This window comes from Aristolochia californica, unplaced genomic scaffold (genome assembly GCF_029961685.1).
Source record: "Aristolochia californica isolate CCGP_79_NKW_82.1479 unplaced genomic scaffold, dmAriCali1.0.hap1 SCAF_6, whole genome shotgun sequence".
Taxonomy (NCBI): domain Eukaryota; kingdom Viridiplantae; phylum Streptophyta; class Magnoliopsida; order Piperales; family Aristolochiaceae; genus Aristolochia; species Aristolochia californica.
This window is the reverse complement of record NW_027182257.1, coordinates 37436064-37455992: the sequence shown is the minus strand read 5'-3', so window position 1 is coordinate 37455992 and position 19929 is coordinate 37436064. Positions and strand designations below refer to the sequence as shown.

General features: G+C 37.4%; 1 protein-coding gene across 3 annotated transcripts in view; it reads right to left on the bottom strand.

Moving 5' to 3' along the window:
- Positions 1-19929, bottom strand: part of LOC137934120 (DNA-directed RNA polymerase IV subunit 1) — a 59557-nt gene that overhangs the window by 6787 nt on the left and 32841 nt on the right. For all 3 annotated transcript variants that reach the window (XM_068778356.1, XM_068778355.1, XM_068778357.1), the window contains 4 exons: positions 6255-6514; positions 5984-6157; positions 5695-5832; positions 1247-1482 (listed from right to left, as the gene is read on the bottom strand). In XM_068778356.1, the coding sequence (XP_068634457.1) occupies positions 1247-1482; positions 5695-5832; positions 5984-6157; positions 6255-6514 (808 nt within the window). The remainder of the gene's footprint in view (positions 1-1246; positions 1483-5694; positions 5833-5983; positions 6158-6254; positions 6515-19929) is intronic.

The window sequence follows — 19929 nt, the reverse complement described above, 5'->3', positions numbered from 1 at the left end:
CTCAAGCGTTTTGATGCTAAATGTAAATCCGCGGAGAGAGTTGCGGATCATGTGCCAAGCCAAATTTCTTCTTGGCTCCTTACTAAAAAGGCCTTCTCCTCTTTAGTGGGCTCCTCTATCCGCGATAACTGGAGTTACTTGGCTCAGATGCGGATTGGCAATAAAGCCCCTATCATGCAGTCATGGACCCCACCAAAGCGTGGTTTCCTCAAGTTGAATCTTGATGGTTATTCTCTCGGTAATCCCGGGATTGTTGACTTTGGGCGTGTAATCTCTGATTCCTCTGGTAATCAGTGTCTCTCCTATGCGGGCCCACTAGGTATTTCTGACTCAACATCGGTTGAACTGTATTGCCTTCTCAATGGACTCCATATTTCTCGAGACAATTGTGGGAGCCTTCTTCACATTGAAGGAGATTTCCAAGGTGGTCATTGGATGGAGTGATCGAACATCCTCCCCCCCCCCTCCCCGCGCGTGGCGCCACTGGGGACGCCTTCCTGGAGATTCTAGATATTGCCTCTCATTTATCTTGTATTTGGCCTCACATTCCGAGATCCACTAATTCGGCAATTGATGTGCTTGCTAAGCAAGGAGAAACCCTCTAATCCCTTGTTGTTAGGGTTTCGCTCCCCTTATTTTGTATTGTTCTTCTCTATTTGTTAATATATACATCATTTTCAAAAAAAATAAAAATAAAAACTACTGATTCTCCTCTTGTGGACCAAAATATGAAGCACTTTCTTTGCCTATCATAGAGTTCCCCCATGCTGGTTTGCCAAATTTCTTCCGGCATTTATCAAAGATGTGGTTTGTTTGGCCACAGGGAACACACTTTCTATCCCACCATACCACTACGACCACGGCCTTGAGTAGAGAAATCTCTGCTACGACCTCTACTATTGCTCCCACGACCACGAATCTCAGACTTATTAAATGATGAGTGGAGATTAAAAGCAGTTGCATCAAAGCCTTGCATCCTTCTCACTTTTATCAGCACTGCTCCTTGGACCCCATGACTCGATTAAAAGTTTGATCAAGTATAGTCACATCATCATTAGCTAAGAGATGGAAGGTATAACTACAATTTTGATCTAAAAGTGAAATAAAAGTCTAACTTTGATCAAGTGTAGTCACATCATCACTGCTCCTTCAAGTTGAAACAAATACATTCATTTACATGATCTAAAAGTATAACTACAACTTTGAAGTTGGAAAAGTAAAAAATCTGAAGTAGAATATAACTTACTTATGTAGCATCTCCCTAAATTTGCTGAGCATACCCACGACATCTACAGGAGAAGACATATCCACCAAACTAAAATCTTCATCAAGTTCTAAACATTCAGCCGCTTCTTCAAATGAGTAGTTATCTTCTGGGCCCAATATCTTGTCTCCACAATTTAATGGAATATTTTTACAAGAAGCTGAATGGCTCAACAACAACTTATCATACACTTCAAAAGGGTTGACAAGATTTTGCCCCTGGAAGTAGCAAAGAGAACAACTTCATTCAGTAGACAATTAGGTAAAGAAAATATTAGTGGCAGAGTTCCACTTGGGTCATTGGCTCAGTGGTCAAATGTTTCATGTGAGATCTGGGATTCAAGTCTCACCAGCAGTAAAGGGTGTGTATGCATGTCTAACCAACATTCAAAAAATAACATACAAGTGGTAAAACATTGTGGATGGGGCCTTTGGCTTACGGCCACATGAGGAAGGGTTTCCAGTGTGTGGTCTTTGGTTAAAATCTGATTAATAGTATTGGTTTGTGTGTGTGTGTGTGTGTTGTGTGTACATGCGTGTAATCAACAATCAACAATCAAAATTAAAAAAAACAGCACATTGGAAAGAGTTGGATCCTCAAGTTCAAGGTAGACAAGGTTATTCTTTGCCTGAATTGTTAGTTGGGGACACAATCCCCTCCGATTTTTCATTCATTTTATTGTTTTTTCTGCATTTTTCTGACTCTTTCCATGTTTTGGGACTGGGTTTTCTTCTCTGTTTTTAACGAAATTCTCAATGTTGAATTATGTATTAAATGATATTAAAGTCATTTCATTAGGTACGTATTACACCTTTAAGTTTAGGAAAGTCTTACATTCAGTCCAGTTTTTAGCTTGTTATAATATGTAACTGTTAGAAAATACATCCAGGGGTATTTTGGTCATTTTAACACTTCGGTGGTTAATTTTCTTTATGTAATCTTGTTCTGCATGTTAAATTATATCAGTGGTTAAATTTTCATGTACATAGGATGTGTAGTTAGTAAGATATAAGGAGATTAAGGTTTATTAAGTGTATAGAGGCATTTTTGTAATTTGTAACTCAAAACACCTATTTAAGAAGTCTGGGAATACATGCACTGTTCCCAATGAAGCCTTTCAGACTCTTCAGAAATTTCTTCTTCTTGTTTTCTCCTTTTTCTCTCAATTTTCTACTCTTCCTTCACCCAAATCTGGATTTTTACATGGTATCAAAGCAATAGAACGTTGCTGGAAGCATTCTACTGCAGATTCTAGCTATTTTTAAGAGGACAACCTGTTGGAATGAGAAAAACTACAGGGTTTTGATGATGGTTCATGAAAGTTAAGTTATTTTTCTTCTTTTCTCTGCCATAACCTTAGGGTTACTGGTCTTTATGAATCATTGAAAGATTCTCTACACTTTGATTGCCCTAATTGGGTTTTTTTGAGATCTGTGTCACCCAATCTAGTGTCGGATGCCTACATCATCACCCAATTGATGACATCAGCCCTAATTGCTACCACTTTTACATGATATTAGTTGAAATAGTTGTGGATTGCTGGTTATTAGATTGTTGAAGTGCACATATCCTCTCTGTGTCCTAACCCTAATTTTGTGAGTGTGGCCCACCTTGGTGATAAATCTGGAAATTGTCTAGAAGCTTAAATTGGTTACTTTTGTGATTAAATATCAATATTATAGCTGAGACAGGAGAAGTTTATACCCCAGCTAGAGTAAATTATGGTTTGATGGAAAGGATACCATCATGATTACTTCGGAAAAATTGATAGGGCTTAATTATCTTAATTAGGCTAAATTTTTCAAATGTATCTTAAGGATAGAAAGAAGTTGAAATTTATCCGAGATGATCCTCCAGTGCCTCCAGATGATGAATGGGAGCTAAAGGACAGTCAGGTTATGACCCGAATTGTCAATAATATTGATTCTACTCTTAGAAATTAGGTGATGAACTATGAGACAGCAAAGGCTACGTGGCTGTCTCTAGAATCCTTTATATGCACAGGAGAGTAATCTCTCTCGAGTGTATGAGCTGTATACAGACTTTTTAGGGTTGAAAAGAGGAAATTGAACAGTTACAAAATATGATAGTGCATTCCTTGGCATATGGCAAGAGATCAATGTGTATCATCCGTTTACTACGAATGAAAATGATTTGAAAAAACAACAAAATCAGCTGCTTGTTGCAAAAAATTTGGATGGTTTAGGCGCTAAATTTAATGTTATTAAAGCCCAGGTGCCAGCTTCAGATGAAATCCCTACTCTCTCTACCACTTTTAATTGGACTATGAGGATTGAGAAAACTATTGTACCTGGAACAGGTAAAGGAGGTAAGATAATGGAAGTCATTGCTCTTAATACTTCCAACACTACATCAGCCCCTACAGATTCCTCTAGAGGTATTAGAGGCCAAGGTAGAGAGGGCCTAGGCAGAGGTCGAGGACGTGGTGATGGTAAGTCAAAAAGGAAGTGCGTTCATTGTGGCAGAAATAATCATTATTATGACAGATGCTATGTTAAGTTTGGGAAGCCCGCATGAGCTAATTCTACAACTCCTGATAGTGAAACTAGGAGTTTAAATTCTTCTCTGTCGATTACACCAGGTGCACCAGATGAGATGCAACAATTGATACAATATCAACAGCAGATTGCTCAGCGCATGGGCCAGATTTTTGTTGCTTCAACCTCAGCATCTGTAGCTCATGTTTCCATCCCAGATTTTTTGAAGTTGGCAATACGGAAGATACACAACCAAGTAACAAAAACGAAAAATTTGAAACCAACATCGAAGCAGGATACTACATTCCTTGAACGAGTACGTCATGGAGTGATTTAAGTCTAACTAAAACTCTCTAATTAGAAGAGAAATTTAACTAAAACATAAGGATTCTAGGAGAAAAGGAAACTCAATTCACGTCAATGCATGGAGAGATAATGGAAGAGAAAAATGGAAAATGAGAAATTTTTGGCAGAACTGACCTTTGGTACTTTTGATATCGATATCTTTCAAAATATAACCCAGAATCACAAATAGTTTGTTGGTCAAGAAACTAGATTCAAATAACTTTAGTTTGACACCCAATTTGACATAACAAGCTTCGTTCTTGAGTCTCTTATACCACTTGATTTGTTTCGTTCTTGAGAATGACCATTGTTGACTTCAATGAGAATATCTCTTTCCATATAAATCAGATTGACAAGAAAGTTGATCCTTCTGAAACTAGACTTTGATATCTTTTACTCAAGTATAATATTTCTTCATAAAATATACTTCTTTTGAGATAAAGAATCTAATAAATTTCGAACTCTGCACTCTGGCCGAATGAGTACTCCTTTGGCCAACATGACCATTGAGTCTTCAGATATTGATATTGATATCAGATTGAGAATTGGTTTGATAGGTTAGAAAATAGACTTACAAATATTTCTTTTGACATGTAATTCCCCATATAAAGTCTCGTTCTTAATGCCATAAAATGCCTCAAAAATTAAAGTTTTATGCAATTGCTCGAACCTCTCTTCCTATCTGACCTTTGCTGCTTCAAATATTGATTTCTCTTTGCAGAAAATTCCTATTACGAAAATTCTTTTTGCATTGAAAAATACACTCAAATATTATATATATATATTGCAATATGAAAAGTTCAGTGCAGATGTGTGAATGCCAAGGAAACAACGGATACAGGGACAGGAAATAAATAAGGTAAAATACGAACCTAAACTAATAGCAATAATAAATCATAAAAGGATTACATTATCTCTGTGAATTTAGTTATTTTTGTAACAAGTTGTGGCTCTTAATATATAACTCCAGCTTGAGCAACAATGTTAAATTCTGTATTAAAGGGTATTATGTTCATTTCATTATGCATGAATTACCCTTTAAGGTTAGGAGAATGTAAAATTTTTGTTAGGGTTAAATTGGTCCAGTTTTTAGCTGGTTAATATGTCATCATGCAGTTAAATAGTGTTTAGATAAGAGGGGTATTTTGGACTTTCTACCAAAAGTCTGCTTAAGTAATTAAGAAAGAGGGCTAGGGGTCGAGTTCGGACCCCTAACAGGTGCTGCACATCTCATGCAGCTTTCTTTTCCTCTTCTTTTCTCTTTCTTTCTCTTTCCACATTTCAGTCCCTAACTTCTACACTCAACATCTTCAAAAAAGAAAAAAAAGTAAGGTCATGAGCATCCAATGCAGTTACAGGACAAAAAACAGAGGAAAGGAGTTTTTTTCTGAAGCACAATGGAGAAGATAAGTAACATCTCCAAGATAAAATATGACATATTAGGATGTTAAAAAATCTGACATGCCGACTAAACACTGAGGGTACCTCTGTGCAGGTATCCTTGGAGGAATTGTTCTAGCACATTATAGTAATGAAGACTTGTGATCAAACTCCATAATCCATGATAACGAAGGTAAGGGTGACTACCTTTCCAGAATATAAAATTTCAAATGGTCCACCAGACCCTAGAGGGGCTTCTTTTCCCCATGCTGCAGCGTCTAGTGCCCCCAAAAGATCATCCTTGGCCCCTTTTTTGGCAGATTTGATGAATTGCTTGCTTGGATTCTCCAGTAAGTTTTAAGAGATTGACAAGATTTAGATTGTAAACATTTTCAAAAAGATAAAGCAACTGTGAAAGTTAAATGAGTAACATTCCAAAAAAATAATGACAAAAATGTAGTTTCAGATATGAAAATGCAAATGAGAAAAGACTAACAGAAAAGCAGGCTTGCATAAAGGGCGATGAAATAGCCATTTGATCCATTTGTTTTTCAATCCCTTTTGCATTTAATCCATGGAACTCTCCTGTGACCGAAAGGCAGTCTGCAATGAGAAGCAGATGGTCCTGGCAGATATTCCTCCCTATGTCAGAAATTGTGGACTTCATAGTCTGCATGTCCAATACCAAAAAGAGTGTTACCAATAGAACTAACTATCTACTATTATTTTCACTAAATTTAAATGAGATTGAAGGAGAAAATCCTCACTCTAAAAAAATGTTTCCAAGCAGCATCCACTCCAAAGGCACTAAATATATCGCAGAGATTGTCCGGATGACTCTTCTCCCAATTAATCAAGTCTTTTATTGGGATGCATGCATCCAGAAGAGAACTCCAGAACTTTGTCTGATTACAACTTTCTGATCTGTGAACCTTTATCAGAAGTTCGCCCATAGAGTTATTTACAAGCCTTGATGCTTTACAGTGATCCTCCCACAGAATCTCCACTTTCTTGAAGTCCAAAAACCCTGAAAAAAATAAAGTATCAGTTATTGTCAGCTAATAAAGATAGGACTTAACACCTAATGAGTCTTACCTGATTGTGCTTTGCAAAGGTGACTAGTGCTCATCAAGATAAAAATCATTTTCTAAAATGAATTTGGTAACTACAAATCTTAGATTAAAAAAAAAATCTTTTTTTCGAAATAATGATTAGCTGTTTTTTACTGTGGAAGAATAAGATAAACTAGGGGCAGGGGGGCCTAAGGTAAAAAAAACAAGGAATTTCGCAAATAGAGTCAAGGGAGAACAGCTTCCTTCACCGGGGAGTCAAGACTCTTTATTGGAAGCCCTGGGGAGGAGCTGCCATGATGCAACAATTGACGCACAGAAGCCTCCAATTTCATCACAAATATAACTAAAACACTATGAAGGGGAGGCCTTATCCGACATTCAGCTAATCACCATGTAATCTCTTTTCTTGAAATGATGCTGAATTATATTAAAAGGCTCAGAAGAGGAAGATTAAAGGGGGGGAGGGGAGGAACCGTCCCAAACAATGAAAGATTGTTGGGAGGTTCCAAATTTAACTGATCTATCAGCCAAGGAGTCAGCTAATCACCATCTTTGAATTTCTTTCTACAATAACCAGAGCTGAAAATCTTTGCCTACAGAGATGGCCTTGCAGGAGAGCTCTGATTTCCAGCAGAATCACTAATACCAATGGGACCAAGAAATGCGAGAAGGATAGACCCTGTATGGTCCCTTACAATGTCACAAGTGTTTAATTAACTGAACAGAAGTACTTAAATGTTTGTCCTGGTCAACATCATAATCTCATTTTTCTTTGGAAAAGGGTAATTGTTAAAAGATGTAATTTCTATCTACTTAGGTTCCTAGGAAAAGTATTTTTTTTATAGAATCTTATTTCTTAGGGTGTAAAGGGAGTAAAAACATTATGGCAAGTTTGTCATTGTTTACTGTTGAATTATGGCTAAAGATAATATGGGCTTTTTACTTTCTGCATATCATCCCTCTTAAAGTAGGAGAGCATTCTGTTTCCAGTAGTATTTAGTAGGTTCAATTTTCAGCTTACTCTGACCTGTAATTACAGCTTTAAGGTGTGTTTAGTTTTGGGGGTTCTTCTTCTTTTTGTTAAAGCTCTAATAATTCTTCAGTAATCACAGCAAAAAGAGATAATATGGAATTAAACATTAATTTATTGGGATCTAGACTACAAATCCTAATTACAATAAAATCTATGCTCTTGAGACTCCTACACTATTAAAACACATATGCAAGAACAATCACCCTCAAGTTGGGGCTAGGGTTGTAAACAGTATATAAATGGAATAGAATATGCTATTCCATATTATTCTGTTTAATATTCTGTATATTAGTATACTTTATTATCAATATATTGAATAAGTTGTTCCATATACTGTTTATTTATTTATTTATAACAAAAATGACTAATAAATTTATCAAATCATAAAAAGTATGAAAATCATATTATCATATACCCAGAAGCCTAAGAACTAGGTCATTCTAATGTATAACAAAATCCTTAAAAGAATATTAAACAATCCTTATAAAAAAGATACTTGAATCATATTTTATCTCAAACATACTATTGAAACTTAGGATTCCTTGATGTATAATCACAATAGAAGAGGATTAAGGGGTTAGAAGAAGAAAAAGAGTTGTGGAAATAAGGCTTTAGGAGGAGAAGAGGAAGAGTGACTAATTTTGAGAAAAGAGGAGGAAGAATAAGGTAATGGACTTTTTTTTAACCCTCCCCCTGAAGCTCTATTTATAAATGAATAAAGGTACAATATTACAATTATGCCCTTCACCTTAAAAGGTGAAGAAAAGACAAGAAACTTAAACTAATTACATTAGTGCCATCTTTATGAGATGACATCTTATTTACCATCATGCCACCTCTCTTGGACGTGTGGGCTTGAACCCATCTTCTAACACACCTCTCCTAGACATGTGGGTCTTCCTTGGTCGAGTGGGATTGAACTCATCTTCTAACACTCCCCCTCAAGTTGGAGGTGAGAGAATATCATAAACGCCCAGCTTACTGCAAAAGGTGGATAGGATTTTCCTGTATAAAATGGCAGTCCACCTCAATTACATCATATCTTCCAATACTCCCCCTCAAGTTGGTGATCTCTTTGTTCTTTACCAAGAAACCCAGCGTGCACAATATAATCGCAAGAGAAGAAAAATCGTTCCTAGCCGTATGACAAAGCTCCATACTCTAGTCAAAATGGTCATAGTCTGAAACACACTTCACTCAATTTCAAAGGCGGAAAAGTAGCCCAATTGTGGGGCACAACAAAAACACTAATCACTCTCTAAGGGTAGCTCAAAAAACACCTCTTAGGTGAATAATAGACTTGACTCAAGTTGGATGTTGGGCACTCCTATACTTTTTAGGTAGTGGGTCCATAGGCATTGCTCTAAAGTGATTTTAAAAAATAATAAGAGAGTAATGGGAATCAAAGGAAGATAATGTCTCAATCAAAGAGACACAATAGCAGCTATGGTAATGAGCCAATGCCCAAATAACACATACCAAATATATTGTTATATAGCAACAGATAACTGGTAAATAGTAAAAATCCTTAAGAGTAATAAGGACGCATGAGATAATCTGCAACAAGTCCATCCTTGAATAAGGAAGATGTGCACCAAATAATAAGTTGGAATCGAGTAATAAGTTGCCTATAAGTTGAACCAAGTGTTGTTAATCTTCTCAAAATGAATAACTGAACTAAGTGTAGCAGGTTCCAAGAGCAGTTGCAAGGTCTTCTCAAAAATAGAGAAGAGTGAATAAAACAGTAATGGATGTTGTTTCCATGTTTATTGTATTAGTGATTAATTCAGACACCAAACCGAGAGCTAGCCATATTAAACAGACTAATTAGCAGCCAATGACATAAGTGTTCTATTTCTGAATATAGTTCACGCTTAGAGATGTAATTACATAATGAAACCGATTCTGAAAGGCAAGATAAAAAACCAAAGGCAAAGCTTGAGGCTAGACTAGTTATAGCTTGAAAGGATTTCACCAAGTGATAGGTTGAGTGAAGGCAATGATAAACAAGAAATTGAAAACCCCCTTTCCCCCTTGCTCTTCAATGTGGTAGCAAAATATCTATCCTCCTTGATCTACCCGGCCAAGAACATGGGATGACTCCTCCCCACGACAAATTGCACAGGCTTTGATATTCCGATCCTCCAGTTTGTAGATGATACTATTTGCTTCGGGGTTGGTACTATGGATCATATCAAAAAACTGCATATTGTTTTGGGATTATTTAAATTGGCTTCTAGTTAGAACATAAACTGGGGAAAAACCACTCTTCTTGGCTACCACATCAATCGAGCTGAGCTTCGTGATATGGCGGACTACTTGAGATGCTCTGTGCGAAATCTGCCAGCTACATATCTTGGGCTCCCACTTTTTTATTCTCGGCCTTCGGCATCACTATGGTCCCCCCCTCATTGAGAAATTTGAAAAGGGCTAGCCACTTGGAGGGGTAAGCTCATATCTACAACGCAGCGTCTCACTCTCCTCAAGTCTTGTCTAGCAAGGCTGCCAAATTATCTGCAATTATTTATGCACTGTCCAGCCTTCGTTTGCTCCAAAATTGACACCATCCATCGACGATTTCTTTGGAGAGGATCAAAAGACACCTTCAAATACCACTCGGTTAGTTGGAAAAGTATTTGCTTGCCTCATAATAGCGGATGATAAGGCATCCAGCCTACGAGAGAAATGAACAAAGCTCTTATGCTAAAATGGATTTGGAACTTCCAACGTCAGGCAAAACACTCAATGGAGGAATATGGTCAATGGAAGGACCATACTCTTCTAGTTGGATGAATAGTGTGGCCCTTGCTCCATCTCGGAGGACTTCCCGAGACTGTATAGGGTGGCTAGTGACCTCTCTTGCTCAGTGGCTGATTCTTGGAGGGATCAGTCGTGGAGTCTTTCATTCCGTCGGGGACTAAATGATGAGGAATCTTCGGCTTTTTGCTCTTTCCTTACCAAACTCAACAACACTATTATCCGGGAGCATTCAATTGATAAACTGACTTGGAAGCCCAGCATTAATGGCTAATTCACGGTTGTCTCTGTTTACTCTCATATCAGGAAGCTAGACTACAATATACATGAGCACAAGGCAAATCTGGCTTGGAAACTCTCGGCGCCAAGCAAAATCGTGTGGTCAGCCATCAGAGAATAGATCCTTACATCTAACAACCTTCATAGAAGAGGTTTCACTGCCCCTGATCTTTTTTGTCCCCTTTGTGGTGAGTGCGACGAGACAGTCCAGCATGTCCTCTTGCACTGTGGATTTTTGTGGCTAAGTCTGGATGAAGATTTTTCATAAAATCGGGCCCCAAATGGGGCTACATTAGGACCTATTTGACACATTTGAGATGGTTAGAGGGATTCGCCTTCCTCGGTTGGGCAAGTTAATACTTTCGGCCTGTCTTGTGCATATTCCATGGTGCATTTGGCTCGAGCAAAATAACTGGAGATTCAACTCCAAAGTTTGCACCCCGGACAACACAGCTTCACATGTTGTTGGCCTCATCTCGAGTTGGCTTCATACAAGGAAGGAATTTTTCGCTCTATCGAGTGTTTTCCTTTGGGAAAATTGGAGCTTGATCGCCCATATGACTGGCCCCTGCAAGACCCCGATTATGGCCATATGGGATCCTCCCCCTTGTGACAGCATGAAACTCAATTTTGATGGTAGTGTTATTGGTTGTCTTGGGCAGGCTAGAGTATGCGGTGTTTTCAGAGGTCACAATGGAAACCCTATTCGATCGTATGCTAGACCGGTGGGCATTGCTGATACTAATACCGTTGAAGTTAGTGCTCTTCTATTCGGCCTCCAAATTTTCAAGGATCGTCTCCATGGCAAGTTAACCATTGAAGGAGACTCGAAGACTGTCATCAGTTGGTGTTCCAAAGACAATTCCCCCCTAGCGCCACTGGACCATTATAGATTGTATTGCTGACATTGTATCTTCTATCCATTGTAATTGGAATTTCATTCCTAGATCAGCAAACTCTTTGGCTGATAAATTGGCAAAATTCAGAACTTCCCAACAATCTCTCATTGTTTGGAAAGGCTTCCCTCTTTGTAATTTGCTCTTTTGAGCCTTTGTCTTAATAAAAATCAGCATCATTTCAAAAAAAAGAAAGAAATTGAAGTAGTAAAAGTACATCTACTAAATATTTTCAGACTAAAGACATAGGGTCACTGAGATATTTTTTGGGCATTGAGGTTAGTAGGAGTAAAACAGGAACGGTGTTAATTCAATGGAAATATGTGATAGATATGTTAAAGAAATATGGGGCTACAAGGGGCAAAACCTGCAAAAACTCCTATAGAGGTCGGTCATAATCTCCATGAAAACAACAGTGTAGAACTCAGGGACAAAACTATGTATTGAAAACTGTAGATTATCTTATTTATGCTACTATCACACATCTAGATATATAATTTGATTTGTATGGTTAGTCAATTTATGGAATGTTCCCGTAAGATTCATTTGGAGGCAACTCGAAGAATTTTACGATATTTTAAAGGGTGCACTAGGAAAAGGTTTATTCTATGAGTCCCATGTTAAGTTGTGGAGCCTAATTAACATCTCTACGCTAAGTCGGTACATAGGTAATCCTTCACAGTAAAGTCGTCGTGGGGTGGAAAGGGGAGAGGAGCCCCCTCCCTGGGGTGTGGGGGCAGAGCCCCCACCAGATCCACGATATATTGACTGTTGTTTCATTAAGAGTAGTTTGGGATTTCACACTTGTAATCCAGTTGCCCTAATTTTCTCTTTATATTTCATACTTGTAATTCAGTTTTATCACCCGGAGTAAAATCATCATCGTGGAGAATCATCTGTTGCGACCCGAGAGAGTGGTTAGAGAAAAACACTTGTTAGTGTATGCGATTTCTCTAGTAAACTATTTCATCTTCATAGTGGATTACTGCAGCGGCAGAAAACAAAGACCTAGTCTTACCTTGAGGCGAACCTGTATAAATCTTGTTATTTTTTTGTGCTTGTTTTTCCTTCTTTTGCATTTATTATTATTGCTCTCATTAGTTTGGAATTAGGGCATCTAATTCCTAACACCCCATGGTCACTGAAAATTGAGGACACCCCATGGTCACTGAAAATTGAGGCATATTCATATGCAAATTATAAAGGATCAATATTGGACCAAAAACTCATTATAGTGTACTGTGTATTTATTGGTGGAAACTTAGTGAGTTGGAAGAGTAAAAATCACAATATAGTGGCTCGCTCAAGTACAGAAGCTGAGAACACAGCAATGGCACATACCATCAGTGAACTTTTATGACTCAGATCAATACTACAAGATTTGAGTTTTCATACTGCAAAACCCATGACTTGGTAATCAGGCAAGCTACCTTCATTGCTAGAAACCCAGTGTTTCATGGCTAGCAACCCAACGTTTCATGAAAGAACAAAATGTCAAAGTTGATAATCATTTTATACATGATGTTGATGTTTTTATATAAATATACATCTTTATCAAAAACAAAAAAAAAAAATTATACGTGATGTTGTGATGAATGGAACATGGCAACACCATATATTGGTTCTGCCTTGGGCAAGAAAGAGTTGGTTTTTGTTAACAAACTGAGACTTCTTGATATATATACTCCAACTTGAGGGGGAGAGTTAAAAGTCTTTGTGAGGGTATTTTGGTCATTTTCGCCTTCTGGTATATGTATATAGAGATAGTTATAGGCTATATTTCATGTTAGGAGTTTATGTTCCAAGTTTGGTGAGATTTGTAGTACTACTTAAGTTATGAAGAAAGGAGCTACAGGGGGCATTATTGTACTTTTGTAATATAACTCACTTAAGTTAATAAAAGGAGCGGAGGGCTCGATTTCTCTCCTCAAGGTATTCTGCCTCTAGCACACATACTTTTGTCTTCTCTCTGTTTTCTGTCTCTCTTTCCTTCTTCTAATTTCTTACTTTTAAAGGGTATTTAGGGGATTCTCTTATTGTAACTTAAGTGAAGGTTACAAGATAATTAGGGATCAATATTTTTCCCCTGTTGAATTTATGGAAAAGTGAAATACTTCATTGACATCAATAACTTGTTGTAATCAGAGTACATGAACCTCTATTTATAATAGAGGAAGGTAGTAGAGTCCAATTATAATAAAACTACCTTTATCCCAATTACACCCAAACTCTAACACTTAAAGATAAGTCCTAACATAATTAAATAACTCAATATAGATAAAAGACAAACATAACTCAAACTAAAACTCTTCTTTGACGTGACCATAAGATAAGATACTTTTGTGAGTCCTTGATCTTCCAACTGATGTGATAAGGTTGCCAACTCATGGTAATCATTGTGGGTCCTACTTTTTATGGGCTTGGGCCCATCTTGTGGGCCTTCCTTGGTCGTGTGGCCCATCTTATAATAATCGTAGATATGTGGGTCTTTCTTGGTCGTGTGGGTTTGAGTTTTTCTTCCAACACTCCCCCTCAAGCTAGGGGTGAGAGAACAACATGAACTCCCAACTTGCTGCAAATGATATATAGAATATTTTTGTATAAAATTGCACATCTTCCAATATGCCTTCATCTTCCAATACTCCCCCTCACATTACCGATAGAAGTGGAGTTGCGTCCTTCATTGAGGCCCTGCGGCATTATATAAGTGAGAGTAAAAATCACTCCTAGCCAGTAAGCCATTGCTTCATACACCAGTCCTAATGCTGGATGTAGGACACACTCCACTTCTATCGGTAATGTGTCTATCGGCATTGCTCTTAAGTGTCCACCACCGTGTCCCTCCATAGGACAATGACTCTCAAGTGGTAGGAGACATAAAAGCCATGACAGGGGGAGGATAACATAGATGTAATAATAAGTTCCTCCGTCATGGACTTCCAACCACCAATAATTTTGATCTTTTTGACGGGGATGAAGTTCCTCCGTCATGGACTTCCAACCACAAATAATTTTAATCTTTTTTACGGGGATGAAGTTCCTCCGTCATGGACTTCCAACCACAAATAATTTTGATCTTTTTGACGGGGATGAAGTTCCTCCGTCATGGAAGTCCCCAACCACAAATAATTTTCATCTTTTTGACGGGTAAAATAAATGATGACATGAGGCCACCTCTTTTTCAATAATAATGTCCCCAAAGAGACATAATAGCTGCAGTGGAATATAACACGACCATCTTCCAACACATATAACACGAACCAAATAATAAACTTTGTAAAAGAACCCATGAAATAATCCGATATAAAATGTTCGTCATTGATGCACTAGCTTCATCTTTTGTGCTCCACCTTTTTTGAATATTTTGGTCACATAAACTTATCCACAACATAAGGAATAAAATATCTTTTTCTTGTACTTCTTCTACTTCTCCCCCTCAAGCTGGGAGGTAATGGCAGTGATCCCAGCTTGAACCAAATATCATAGATGTAGCAATAAACCCAAATAACAGAGATTTATAAATAAGCCCTCAAACCAGGGAGAAGTGAGATATTTTCCTAATCAACTCAAAAAGTGACACAAAACAATTGGCATAAATTTCGGATTTTTCAATACAACAGAATACCAGCATGACCTTTGATTATTCCAATTCGAATATATCTTTCAACATAGATCAGATTGACATGAAATGTTTTCCTTCTGAAAGTAGACTTAAATACGTTTCTTCCATGTATAACATCTCTTCATAAAATATAATTATCAGTAGATAAATAATCTGATAGGTTTCGGTCTCTGTCATCTGGTCGAACTAAGTTTTGTTTCCTCTGTTTTTCCAGAACGACCATTGACTCTTCCAAGATCAATATCTCCTTACAAAAAAATCATACCGAGAATTGGTTGAATAGGTAAGAAAATAGACTTACGTATCTTTCTTTTGATATATAATACTCCATATAAAGTCTCTTTCTTGATAGCACAAAATACCTCGGAATTTGAGGCTTCTGACTACCGCTCGAGCCTCTTTTTCAATCTGACCTTTGCTGCTTCAAATATCGATTTCTCTTTGTAGATAACTCAGATAAAAAAATTGGTTGAATAGGTAAAAGAATAGACTTATAGATATTTCTTTTGATATATATTTCTCCATATAAAGTTTAGTTCTTGATAGGAAAAAATACTCGGAATCCGAAGATTGTTGCTGCTGCTCGAACCTTTTTTTCAATCGGACCTTCGCTCCTTCAAATATCGATATCTCTCTGTAGATAACTCCGATTGGAACAAATCCTTTTTCTTTGGAAAGTAAACTCAAATATCTTTCTGTCAATATATAACTTGCAATATGAAAACTACGTATAAAGGTGAAAATCGCAAAGAAAACTACGGGTGTAGGGACTGAAAAATAATAACTACGAACCTAGACCTAGGGTTTAGGGTTTAGAGAAAAGGATCACATTACCTCCGTGAGTTGACCAAGTCAACTCACAGAACCTGCTCTGATACCATGTTGATTTATGGAAAAGTGAAATACTTCATTGACATCAATAACTTGTTGTAATCAGAGTACATGAACCTCTATTTATAATAGAGGAAGATAGTAGAGTCCAATTACAATAAAACTACCCTTGTCCCAATTACACCCAAACTCTAACACTTAAAGACAAGTCCTAACATAATTAAATAACTCAATATAGATAAAAGACAAACATAACTCAAACTAAAACTCTTCTTTGACGTGACCATAAGATAAGATTCTTTTGTGAGTCCTTCTTGATCTTCCAACTGATGTGATATGGATGCTAGCTCATGGTAATCATTGTGGGTCCTACTTCTTATGGGTTTGGGCCCATCTTGTGGGCCTTCTTTGGTCGTGTGGCCCATCTTATAATAATCTTAGATATGTGGGCCTTCCTTGGTCATGTGGGCTTGAGCTTTTCTTCCAACAATTTAAATTCTGGTCTCTCATGCCAAGAACCAAAATTCTCCCAATTCTCTCTCTCTACTTCTCTTTCTTTAATCTCCTTTTTATCTTCTCTACTCTTAAATCTACGAGAGGGAAGCCAAATGACATAACTACCCAAAAGTAAATGACCTGTTGAGTGACAAGAGCTATAGAGGGGCAGTCTTATAATTTAATATCAAATTATTTTTTCTTTCTTATATGCATTGAATAAAGAGTAGTTCATTTGCTTTGTTTAAAAGAGTATATATGTCTTTTAGACAAGTTTCTGTACTTGAGGAGAAGGGTCCATCAATACCCTAATCCAGCATTTAATGAATTGACTCAGGTCTTCTCTCCTGCTTCTCTCGTCTCTTTCTCCCTTTGCTTCAACTTCTCAATTTCTTCATAGTATCGTAGTAGCAGTGATTAGTCAGGTGTGATTCCCTCTCTTACTCGAAATAAGTGTAAAAAGATGCAAAAAAAGGTTAAGAAAGGAGAAAGAAGGAAGAAAGAGAATGCAAGAAGAGAAGAGTGCATTGAGAGAGGCACTCGATGGGGTAAAAATTGACCCCCTTTCCCTTTTTGTTAATCACTTATTAATTGACTTGATGTCAATTTACATAACTATCCCTCACTACTCAAACACTCTATAACTCTCTAACTACACATCAGAACAACATGTAATCTGGACCATATACTTCTAACAAAAACCTAATCTTGCTGACACTCTTACAGACTAATACGGAATATGTAAAATGACCAAAATACCCTTACTTGAAATTTAACAAAAGGACTAGGGATTTGCCAAATGTTTTCTCAAAATTAAAGTGGTGTAAGCACAATTTGGTACAGTTTTATCCTAAACTGAGACAATGATTTAGGTTGTTGACCAATAGTTACACCTATGCATCCTAATGTTAGATGACCGCAATGTCTGATGGAAATACAAAAAAATTAGGATCCTAATAATTTTAGAAGATTAGTAGGAAAGTTGAATGTCGTAGTCATTATATGCATAGCCTCGGGTTTCTCATCAGTAGGAATTGGAAAATATTTTGAGGTTTATTAAGAAGTCTCCAAGATAAGGGTTGTTATATAAGTCACAAGGGCATATTCATATAGAAGGCTTTGTAGATACAAATTGGGCAGAATCTCAAGATGACAAGAAATCTACTGTCATTTATTGTAAAATTCGGTAATCTGGCCCACTAAGAAACAATGTTGTGGAAGTTCTAATGTCAAGGACGAACATATAATCATGGCTCTTGCGACAAGTAAAATAGTATATATTTTTTTTGAAATGAAGATGTATATTTATATAAAAACAACAACATCACGTATAATTTTTTTTTTTTTTTTGCTAAAGATGTATATTTATATAAAAACATCAACATCACGTATAAAATGGTTATCAACTTTGACATATTTTGTTCTTTCATGAAACGCTGAGATTGTAGTATGAAATCTCAAATCTTGTAGTATTGATCTAAGTCATAAAAGTTCACTGATGGTATGTGCCATTACTGTGTTCTCAGCTTCTGTACTTGAGCGAGCCACTATATTGTGATTTTTACTCTTCCAACTCACTAAGTTTCCACCAATAAATACACAGTACACTATAATAAGTGTTTTGTCCAATATTGATCCTTTATAATTTGCATCTGAATATGCCTCAATTTTCAGTGACCATGGGGTGTTAGGAATTAGACGCCCTAATTCCTAACTAATGAGAGCAATAATATTAAACGCAAAAGAAGGAAAAACAAGCACGAAAAAATAACAAGATTTATACAGGTTCGCCTCAAGGTGAGACTAAGTCCTGTCTTCTGCCGCTGCAGTAATCCACTATGAAGATGAAATAGTTTACTAGATAAATCACACACACTTACAAGTGTTTTTCTCTAACCACTCTCTCGGGTCGCAACAGATGATTCTCCACGATGATGATCTTACTTCGGGTGATAAAATTGGATTACAAGTGTGAAATATAAAGAGAAAATTAGGGCAACTGGATTACAAGTGTGAAATCCCCAAACTACTCTTAATGAAACAACAGTCAATATATCGTGGATCTAGTGGGGGCTCTGCCCCCACACCATCAGGGGGGGGAGGGCTCCTCTCCTCTTTCCACCCCCCACGGCGACCTTACCGTGAAGGTTGACCTGTGTACCGACTTAGCGTAGAGACGTTAATTAGGCTCCACAACTTAACATGGGACTCATAGAATAAACCTTTTCCTCGTGCACCCTTTAAAATATCGTAAAATTCTTCGAGTTGCCTCCAAATGAATCTTACAGGAACATTCCATAAATTACTAACCATACAAATCAAATTATATATCTAAATGTGTGATAGTAGCATAAATAAGATAATCTACAGTTTTCAATACATAGTCTTGTCCCTGAGTTCTACACTGTTGTTTTCATGGAGATTATGACCGACCTCTATAGGAGTTTCTGCAGGTTTTGCCCCTTGTAGCCCCATATTTCTTTAACATATCTATCACTTATTTCCATTGAGTTAACATTGTTCCTGTTTTACTCCTACCAACCTCAATGCCCAAAAAATATCTCAGTGACCCTAAGTCTTTAGTCTGAAAATATTTAGTAGATGTACTTTTACTACTTCAATTTCTTTCTTTTTTTTTAAATGATGCTGATTTTTATTAAGACAAAGGCTCAAAAGAGCAAATTACAAAGAGGGAAGCCTTCCCAAACAATGAGAGATTGCTGGGAAGTTTCGAATTTTGCCAATTTATCAGCCAAAGAGTTTGCTGATCTAAGAATGAGATTCCAATTACAATGGATAGAAGATACAATGTCAGCAATACAATCTATGATGGGCCAGTGGCGCCAGGGGGGAATTGTCTTTGGAACACCAACTGATGACAGTCTTCGAGTCTCCTTCAATGATTAACTTGCCATGGAGACGATCCTTGAAAATTTGGAGGCCGAATAGAAGAGCACTAACTTCAGCAGTATTAGCATCAACAATGCCCACCGGTCCAGCATACGATCGAATAGGGTCTTCATTGTGACCTCTGAAAACACCGCATTCTCTAGCCTGCCTAGGACAGCCAATAGCACTACCATCAAAATTGAGTTTAATGTTGTCACAAGGGGGAGGTTCCCATATGGCCATAATCGGGATCTTGCAGGACCAGTCATATGGGCAATCAAGCTCCAATTTTCCCGAAGGGAAACACTCGATAGAGCGGCAAATTCCTTCCTTGTATGAAGCCAACTTGAGATGAGGCCAACGACATGTGAAGCCGTGTTGTCCAGAGTACAAGCTTTGGAGTTGAATCTCCGATTATTTTGCTCGAGCCAAATGCACCATGGAACATACGCAAGACAAGCTGAAAGTATTAACTTGCTCAATCGAGGAAGGTGAATCCCTCTAACCATATCAAAGGTGTCAAATAGGTCCTGATGTAGCCCCATTTGGAGCCCAATTTTCTAAAAA